The sequence below is a fragment of the Microtus ochrogaster genome, unplaced genomic scaffold (genome assembly GCF_000317375.1).
Source record: "Microtus ochrogaster isolate Prairie Vole_2 unplaced genomic scaffold, MicOch1.0 UNK45, whole genome shotgun sequence".
Taxonomy (NCBI): Eukaryota; Metazoa; Chordata; class Mammalia; order Rodentia; family Cricetidae; genus Microtus; species Microtus ochrogaster.
The window spans coordinates 1,540,175-1,549,963 of NW_004949143.1; the positions used below are offsets into that span (position 1 = coordinate 1,540,175).

General features: G+C 47.8%; 1 protein-coding gene across 1 annotated transcript; it reads right to left on the reverse strand.

Annotated features, from left to right (window-relative positions):
• Positions 1-3,616: 3,616 nt before the first annotated feature.
• Positions 3,617-9,295, reverse strand: Gpr50 (G protein-coupled receptor 50). Its single transcript, XM_005369177.3, has 2 exons — positions 9,006-9,295; positions 3,617-6,362 (listed from the first exon to the last, which is right to left on the reverse strand). The coding sequence occupies exons 1-2, from the start codon at positions 9,214-9,216 to the stop codon at positions 4,831-4,833; spliced, it is 1,743 nt and encodes a 580-aa protein (XP_005369234.1). The 5' UTR covers positions 9,217-9,295; the 3' UTR covers positions 3,617-4,830.
• Positions 9,296-9,789: the final 494 nt, after the last annotated feature.

The following is a 9,789-nucleotide window of genomic DNA, read 5'->3' on the forward strand; positions in this document are numbered from 1 at the left end:
ATCACTGATACAGGGTGACTCTATCAATCACTGATACAGGGTGACTCTATCAATCACTGATACAGGGTGACTCTATCAATCACTGATACAGGGTGTTGGAGCCATCAGCTTTAGTTTTAGCATTGCAGTTCTTCCTTCTTGCAGTTCCACCAGTTTTTAATTCACTTATTTTGACAGCATGCTATTAGGAACACCATTTTAAGGATTATTATTTATTCCTGTTATTATACCATTAAAGAATGCCATTCTTCACCAAATGATTTTTCTTTCTGAAACTGTTACAGAGATTGACAGCATTCTTTCAGTTAGCAATAACATGGTGGGTCTTTTTCTATCTCTTTATTCTTAATCTAGCTGGGTCTTTATATTAGCGCTAATGTGTTTGTTGTAGAGAATATATGTGACCCTTGCCCTACATATATGCCCAAGAGAGCTAAAAGTAGAAACTCAAGCAGATATCAACACAGCAATGTTTTGGTAGATAAATGAATGAATAAAATGTACCTATAATAGAATATTATTCAATCTCAAAAATGAATGAGCTCTTGCTACATGCTACCAACACAGATATATCTGGAAATCTTTATGCTTAGGAAAAGAAACTAGACACCAAGGATATATATTGCATGATTCCATTTATATGGTAGATCCAGATGTGTAAATTCAGTCACAGAAAAAGTAGTAGTCTCCATATGGAAAGAGGGAAATGGGAAATGGAAGTCAGTGATTCCGGGGTTTCTTTGAGTCTGATAAAAATATTTAAAAATTGGATAATGGAAGAGTGTCTTGTAGCACAAGTTTGTGGATATACAAAACACACAAAATTGAATACAATGAGGAAATTTGTCATATGTGAATCGTGTATCAATAAAAAATACAATACAAAGATGGGTAAAGGGATGGAGATAGACAACTTTACTATAGACAGTGTTAAAATGTTAGTTTTGTTAATAAAAATACATGTTACTTTATTAGGTGCCTGATCAACTTAATAGAGATTGAAAATACTCAAAATATTTAAATATTCATCTGAGGCATTAAAATTGGTTTGTTTATTAATATTGTGTATATACGGAGGTGGTCAGGAAAGAAGTTTCTGGAGTTGGTTATCTTCTTCCACTGTGGGATCTGGTGATGAGCACAGACCAGCAGGCTTTCAGGAAGTTTACCTGATGAACCATTTTTTAAAGATTTTATTTATTTTTATTTTATGTGTATGTGGACTTAGCCTGCATGTTAAGTGCACTGTTTTCATGCAATGTCTATGGAGGTCTGAAGAGGGCATGGAATCCCCTGGAGCTGGAGCTACAGGGTGGGTTTAAGAGGATAGATGTGGGAACTAGGAAATGAACCTACAACCCCTGTGAGTGCTTTTCAAACGCTGAGCCATCTCTCTACCCTCCCTCAGAAAACCTTAAGCAGTAACTTCTGATGCATCAAACGTGGACACATCTCCAAAGCGTGTTCAAGGAAATGAAGCCCAGAAGCCTGTGTGCTGAGTTACTTTATGTGAAGTCTAGGCCAAACTAGTGGCTAACAGAGGTATAATGAGCTAGGCCATGGATATACAGAGTTGCAGTTTGGAAGATGAAGAGCTTAAGTATATTAACAGTTGTGGCAGTTGAACAACACTCAGAATACGGTTACAGTGACTAACCTTTATACTGAAAATGCTTCAAATTCTGCTGTGTATGGCTTATCAAGCTTTATCACTAAAAGGTAGACGCAAATGCAATGGTTTGGTTTAGACAAAATTCTACAATAGCCAACAGGAATGTAACTTGGTCAGAAGTGGGCAAAGGAAGCCTGTAGGAAGGCCTGGATGGCTGCTGCACTCCTGCACGAGGAAGGGGAAATGACCAAGATGGCACTTTACAGTATACATTGTATTTCGGTTACAAGCAGAAAGATTATCATGCAGGGAGATCTGGCAGAGACAAGTTTCTTGCTTGCTGCTAAGTGTAATGTATATCTAAAATTCTAGCACTTGGCACTCAAGAAGACTCTAGTGAGGGAGCTGAGTTCAAGGCCAGCCTGGCTGCACAGTGAGACCCTGAGCCAAATGAAAATAAATAAACAAAATCCTCTGCTTGCAAGGATTCCTTGAATGGGAGGCACGTTTGTGGTTAGAGTAAAACAGAGAACAGGTCCATTGGTTGGGGGTGGGGAGGTTGGGGAATCACAAGGCCTACACATGCAAGGTCCCAGGAAAACAAGGGAACTCCCTGCATTAGAAAGAGAAAACAGCTTTGTACCTAGCACCAGCCAAGTGAAAGTGTTCAGCCAAACCCTGAGTTCTGGGACTCAGAGGGAACAAGAGCACTTCTGGGATTCTGAGCTCCCTGTGAGCTAAGATGCTTGGTGGGGGGTAATGACGCAAAGGGCTGGACGGGCCTGCTGAGTAGGGACTGTGCCTTCTATCAACTCACCAACAGAAGTTGATGCTGAGGCTGAGGCTCTTGAAGGCGAACTTTGGAGCTTTGCTCTTTTAAAGACTTCACCCCTTCCATTTCCTCTTGAAATCCAGCAACACTAAGGGCCTGAAGAACAGCAGCTTGGAGCATCAGGCCCCAGTACCTTTAGTTTGGACACTTCGCAGTCTCTCCCAGAACAATTTTTTAGCAAGGAGGGGTATGGGTAGGAGGGCGGGAGGCTGACTCTAGGCCAGTCTGTAAGCACATATGTGAGCATCCATTTCAGACAACCAGGAACACTTAGCAGAAATCTTGTGCTCAGTTGGGGTGCAGGGTGTGGTGCCTGAAGCCCAGCAGTCCTGCTAGAGGACTGGTGGGGAGTTAGGCCCACCTTAACTTAGGGATTGATGGCTCAGGTGAGCTCAGTCTGCTAAAGCCTGGATAGGCCAAATGAGTGTGTACTCCTGACTATGCTCACTGTATATGCGTGTGTTAAATGTGCTTATCTTAAAAAGCAAATCAAACTGGTCTGAGACGATGGCTCAGAAAGTAAATGCATCTGCTGCCAAGACTGCTGACCTGAAATTGCATCCCTAGAAGCCGCATTTTAAAGATATGATGTCCACATGTACACATATCCCCGCCCAACACAAAATAAATAAAATGTTAAGTCCTCTAGGACTAGCAGAGGTTTACTTAAAATAAATTAAAAATTACATCTATATTAACATATACCATGATGTCCTAGTACATATTTGAAATTTTGAGCATTCTTTTGAGACCATGTTCCTGAGAGCAGGAGATTTGCTCAGTGCTGGAGTCCTGTCCCCTATTCCCCACTCCTCTGTGTCCTTCACTGTCACATACCGTGTCCTGCTTGATCCCTTCCATTGTGGCAGGCTTGAGGGCTGGCTTTACTCCTTCCCCATGAGAAGAAAACTGCAACATCTGTGTACCTCCCTACCCCAACCTCCTCCAGTGTGCCCCCAACCCTCCCTCTCCAAAGTGTGCTAATTAAAATAACTGAGGTGTGAGAGGCTACAGGATGCTGCAGGCTTGTGACTGAGATGGAATTTGTAGTCAAGTCTTCTTGTTCCTCCAGGCCAGTGCTCCCCCCCATACACACCCTACACACAATCAGTAACCGAAAGAAAAAAATCCATGTGTGAAGAAGTCACATACTACAGCCACAGAAGCACTTTTATTTACTCGCTACTACAAATGCAGAACAGAATTAAGACAGTAGAATACATTTTGCTTTCCTCTTATAAGCTTGTATACAGCAAACTTTGATTACAGTGTCAATTTGAATCAGCAATTGAAATTTCATTTAAATGGCAGTTTCTTCTTGGGTCTTACAGGAAAATCATTTTCAGAACTAACAAGAGACTGACTACTTCACAGATTTATTGGTGCTGGCAGTTTTTCCTCCTTGGCCCCTATCCCCAAGCCAGGGGTCACAAAGACAAAGCTTTTTAATGCTTCATTTGCTTCGAGCTTTCAGGTGGTGCCTCAAGCTCTGAAGGAAAAGCAAAGACGTAGAGCCTGATGGTGTGAAAACACTGAAGTGTTTAAAACAGTGATTTATGAATTATAATATTACAAACATAACTATAATTGCCACTTAGGGTTACCAACCATAAAAAAATTACTTGCACATGGATCTATTTCTGTGGAAATAAAAGAATGCACGGGTCAATGCTTGAAAAACTCAAATGACCAAAAAACGGGCTAAAAAATCTCATCATTTCCAACTGAATGCATAAAAACCAGCGCCAAAGCTTAACTTTACATAAACTAGGATCAACTTAGTATGACATATCATTTCTTTTGCTACTTGATCTGACAGACTTTAATAAGAACTTGTCTAATTCTGTTCTTCAGATGGGGGTCATTTTTTGTCAAGAAAATCTTGAAACCCAACTTTCAAGTGTTTGAACTTCATCATAAGTCCTTTTCTGACTGCTAAAAAGTTAAACACAAAGTTACACACTTACACCATAAAGCTGTGAGGTCACAGTCACATTACAGAGCTGACCACCAAAATGGCCTTGACCAGTGCGCATGCACTCCTCCCCCACCCCTGGGAATGGGAGAAGAAAGCTGGAAGCAGAAGAAATCAGGAATGGGGTAAGGGTGGGGGCTGAAAGAGTCGGTGAGGATCAAAGCAACAGATAGTTCAGAGATCACTGAGGGCTGAATCACAGACGTCACACTTAGACATTTGTTGTCTAAGATAGCAAGAATATACAGACGCTTTCAAGAGTACAGGTACCTAAGAGGAGGATGCCTGAAAGGTGGATGGAACTTCCACTGTGTCTGCGGGTTCTTGTCTGTGTGTGTCAGGCGGTGTGTCTGTGCCGTGGAGGTGTCTCCCTCTGGACTGCACAAACAGTGTGAACTGTAAAGAACATTTTCACACAGCCATCTCATCAGAACAATCGGAATCGTCAGAGTCATCATCAATAAGCACAACCTTACGGTAATCATCAGCGGGAATGGGGATTACAGTGGAGTCAGGAGGAGAGGCAGAGGTGGCAGCAGACTCCGGGAATACAAAAGGAAAGCTGGAGGCAGTATAGCCAGGTTTGAGGTGGCCAATAGTGGTCATCTCAAAGCAATGGGAGGCTGAGACCTCAGGGAGGTCAACAGCAGTGAGTGCAGAACGGCTGGTGGTAGCAGGCTCGAGATAGTCAACAGTGGTGGTTGCAGTGTGGCTGGTACCAGGCTTAATGTAACCCGCAGTGGATGTAGGATGGGTAGGGGAAGAGCCAACAGAGGTAGGGTGACTAGTGGCAAGCTCGGAAGCAGCCCTGAAATGGACAGGGTCTCCCTTGAAATAGATAGAGTCCCCTTTGAAATGGACAGAGCTGGGTTTGAAATGGACAGAGGAGACTGGCTTAGGGTAGACAGAGGCAGACTTGGGGTGGACAGAAGCAGGTTTGCGGTAGACAGAAGTAGACCTGGTTTGGGGCTTGGGCTGGACAGAGGCAGAATCAGAGGGGGCTGCTGCCTCATCACCAGGCAGTAGAACATTCCGGATGTTCCGTGGGGTTCCCTCCTCAGCAAGACAGGCACGGGCACGCTCTTGCTCTCGGGCTTGATCACGGGCATGGGCACGGGCACGAGTGAGAGCTTGGGTCTCCCGAGCCTCCCGAATATCAGCGATGAGCTGAGAGGTGAACAGGATAGGGTGCCGCAAAGCATGAAAGATGGTCCAGTATTCTCGTCGGAAATTCTCATTAAGGATACCATAGATGACAGCATTGAGGCCGCTGTTGAAGTAGGCTACACCGTAGGCTGCAAGATAAAGCCAGTTGGGAATCTTGCCTGCTATAGCCTTTGGACTGACAGCCACTAACACAGTGAGCACATTGACAGGGCACCAGCACACTGCAAAAAGGAGGAAGATCACAAACATGGTAAGAAAATTTCGAACCTCAGCAAACTGATTCTCGGGATTCTGTCTGGCTGGGTCACGGGCTTCCAGCACTCTGATCCAGATTTTGGTGTAGCAATAGGTAACTATGATGAGAGGGAGGACGAAGTGGAAGCAGACAATGGTCACAGTGAAGGAGGGGTTGTTCAAATAGTTGAAGATACAGGAGTAGGTGCGAGGATCATACTCAACACTGGAAATGTACATGTTAGGCACGACAGCCAGGATCGTCATGACCCAGGTAACGACCAGGTAGATGCAGGTATTGCGCAGGCTGAAGATCCGCTTGTATTGGAGGCTGTGGCAGATGTAGCAGTAGCGGTTGATGGCGATGGCCGTGATGTTGAAGATGGAGCCGACTATACTCAGTCCAGAGACGAACCCGACGAACTGGCACTGGAGCTGACTCAGATCCCAGTCTCCAACCGACATGGCATACAGCATCATAGGGTAAGGGTAGATGGCCACCAGCATGTCTGCTACAGAGAGGCTGGCCACGAAGAGGTTGCCTGGAAAACATGAGAGGAAGGAAAAGAAGGAGAGAGACAGAAGTCAGTGGTTAATGTTTGGAAAGCTACTTCCCAAAAAGGAAAAGACCAATTGGATGGGTGATAATTTAGAATACTAGATTTCCTTTGAACAAAATCAATTTTCTTCCTTTCTTCTTCCTATTTACCAGCAGGTCCCAGGTGGCTCTGATGCATAGCAAGTTCTGTGCTTTGCCAACCTGTTGTTTGTTTGCTGTGTCATCCTTGCTCTGAGGGAGAAGTGAGTATAAGACAAAGTGAGAGAGACAGCTCATAAACATCGTGGGGCAGAGTCCTGCGGACACCATTTTAGAGAAATACAACTATGCCACACTTTCCGCAGTGGAAAAGATGGAGAAGAGTGGGAGAGAGGGGAGGTAGATGGAGCTGTCCAGAAAGAGAGTCAACCTAAAATTAACAATGATGATAATAATAATTTAAACTCTCTTCCTTATGAAGGAAGGCCTACCTGCCAAGAGACCACATGAGAAGGCCTAGGAGGCTTCTTCAAAGAGATCAAACAGCCCAGTGAAATATTTACCATTCCCAGCTACCTTCAGAGTAAAACTTAAGAGAAGGAAACCCTGTAATAGCAAGTATGAGGTCAAAGAGGGTGATCAGGAGGAAGGAGAAATCCCTGCAAGGGTGGTTTTACCTCCAGCCATACACAAAGCATCCTGCACAGATTCCCCTTGAGCACCGGAGTCTGCCTGTTGAACAGGGAAACAGCCTGGGGAACCCCTGCCTCCTCCTGCCCTGCCCCATTCAAAGGACAGCAGGAGCAAGTGTGTGTTTGTGCGCGCGCGCGCGCACGGGCGCGCCCGCGCTCGAGAGGGAAGTGTACATTTTTGTAAAACTCTTTACAAAAAAGTAGACGAAAGAGGCCAAGTGCAGGCACAGGGTCCTCTTCTTTGAGAACACCTTATTGTTAATTAGCATGGGTTTGGCAAAACACTGAACTTTGTCCTGGAATGGAAGAAAAAGAGGGCTTGTTTAAAGGGCACCAAGACTTCCCTCCGTGCTTTTTGACAAAAGGGATTATAAGGCTTTGCCTCAAAGTAATGAACTTCCAAAAGAAAAATAGAAAAGAAAGGTCAAAAGCCTTAAAAATAAAACCACAACAACCACAAAACAACTTTTATTTGCAATTTATAAGAAGAGAGATAGAAAGAAAAGGAAAGGAGACAGAACGGAGGAGCTATGCAGGTAATTAACTCCCCACCCTCCGTGGATCTGCCCTTGGGTATCTAATCAAGAGGGAAGGAAAGGTGAGCTCCAAGGCTCAGCCTCGGGTCTCTGGGTTACCAGGGGGAAATCGGAAGCACTCACAGTAGTTTGAAAAAAAATTATAATGACTCTGAGTCTGTCACTGAGTTTTGAAGCTTGTCCCGCACCAAGCAATTCGCCCTGCTCCTTCCCCCAGTCCCAGTCCCAGGCCACTAAGGGTCTCCGATGTTCCCAACCCTCCCAGATCTGTACATTCTCTCAAGCCGCTGAGATCTTGGGAAAGACGACCCAGGGCGCCACCATCACCTTCACCCAGGCGGAAAGTGGAGTTGGGGGTTTCATCACCCGTCCTCCCCTCGTCCACAACCTTCTCCCACCCACCCTAAAAACCAGACTGACAGCTTTCCAATCCTCTATTACTCCCCCCACACACACACACACAGAGCTTAGTGCCCAGCACCTTCCCGCGCAGTTCCCCTTGGATCTGCCCTGGCTGGCGGTTAGGGGAGTCCGGCTCAGTTTCCACACCCAAGCGCTTTGCAATAGAAGCCCCATGCCTCCCCAGGAGCTCTCAAACTGCCTTCCCGCCGCCGCCGTTCCTAGCTTGTTCTGCCTCCTGCTTCCACGGGCCCGCCCGCCCGCCCGCTAGCCACTGCGCAGAGCTCCTGAGCCCCTCCGCCGCCCTCCTTGTAACTCCCCGATACAGACCTCTGGATGCCCGCTGCCGCCACCGTCGCCACCACCGCCACCACCGCCGCCACCGCCTGCAGGGTCCAGCCCGCCGCTCGCCAGTCCCAGCCGCTTGCTCTGGGACAGGCAGACTGAGCTCGGCTCTGGCGGGTTCAGATCGCCCTGCTAAAGGGAGGCGTGGGGTCTGCACTACGCGGCGCCGCTGGGGAGCGATCCGGAAGCCCTGGAGAAGCGGCGAGCGGAGTCCACGCCGCCCTTGGGGACCGCTTCAGCGTTGCGCTCCTTGGAGCGCCGCTGCGGCCGGCGCGGCCGGCGCGGCCACCGCGAACTTAACTTCCCAAAGCGGATCGCAGCCCCGCTGCTCTCTCCGAGACAGTGCAGCTAGCAGTGCCTCAGCGAGGCCACCGGCCCTTCCGGTGTCCAGTTCGGCTGGCTGTCCCCGCGTGGCAGCCAAACTCTCCGCTCCTGTGCCGACTCCCTCCGTGTCCAGTCTCCGACGGGACAGGGGTTGGCGCGCTACCGCGCACCTTACAAGCCTGGGCTTTGCATTCGACTGGCCAACGCTAATTTCCTGAGCTCCCCCAGCACTATGAAGCTCGAAATTTAGGGGAACCCGGGAAAACGTCATCCCCACCGCCCGCCCCCGGGGGATTTGGGAGAAATTTGGCAGAGGGGATTCACCGGGTAGGGAAAAGGAGGGTGGCTTACCAGAATTTCGGAGCTTCTTGTTCTTGGTCACAGCCAAAATGACCATGGAGTTGCCGATCAGGTCTAAGATGACGGTGACAACCATCACGCAGAACATAAAGGTGATCAGCGCTGGTGGGTAGTCTGGCTTTGGCAGCTTACAGCCAATGCAGCCAAATGGGGTGGGAACCGCCTTGGTAGGCCCCATGTTGCTCTTGGGGACCGTAGCCATCCCTCCTAAGCAAGCTCAGGATCCTTGGTGAGTCCGTGCAGCGAATACTTGCTCCGCCACCCGGAGCTCCGGGAGCTCTGAAGAAGCGTGGCGCTCTCTCCAAGGCTCAGAGAGCAAATGACAGCTCCCCGCCCCTCTTTGGTGAGCTTTTAAAGCCTCAAGAAGCGGCTAGCCCCACCCCTAACCCCTCCCCCTAACCAATCAGAGCTCTTTGACCACCCCCCCTCCTTAGTCACCACCCTTCCCCAGGACAAATCCACTGCAAGGTGTCGTCTTTCTTCCGACTACCTTGTTTGTGCTGCCCCTCCTCTCTAGCCAGCCTCCCTCCCGCCCCCGTGAATTCCCCAGGTACCTTGCTTCGTGACTAACTCAGAGTCGAGTCGCTAAGCATCCATTTCTAGCAAGTTCTTCTTCTCCCTCTGACACAAATACCTGTTAAAGAGATGTGGCTTGCAGAGAGGGCTCATGAGATGCTTCTTGGGGTCTAGCACCAGTCTGATCAAGTCTGCACGCCCCCTAACTTGTGGGGAACAGCCAGCGAGCCTTTAAACCCCCACATCCTTGTCTCCACAG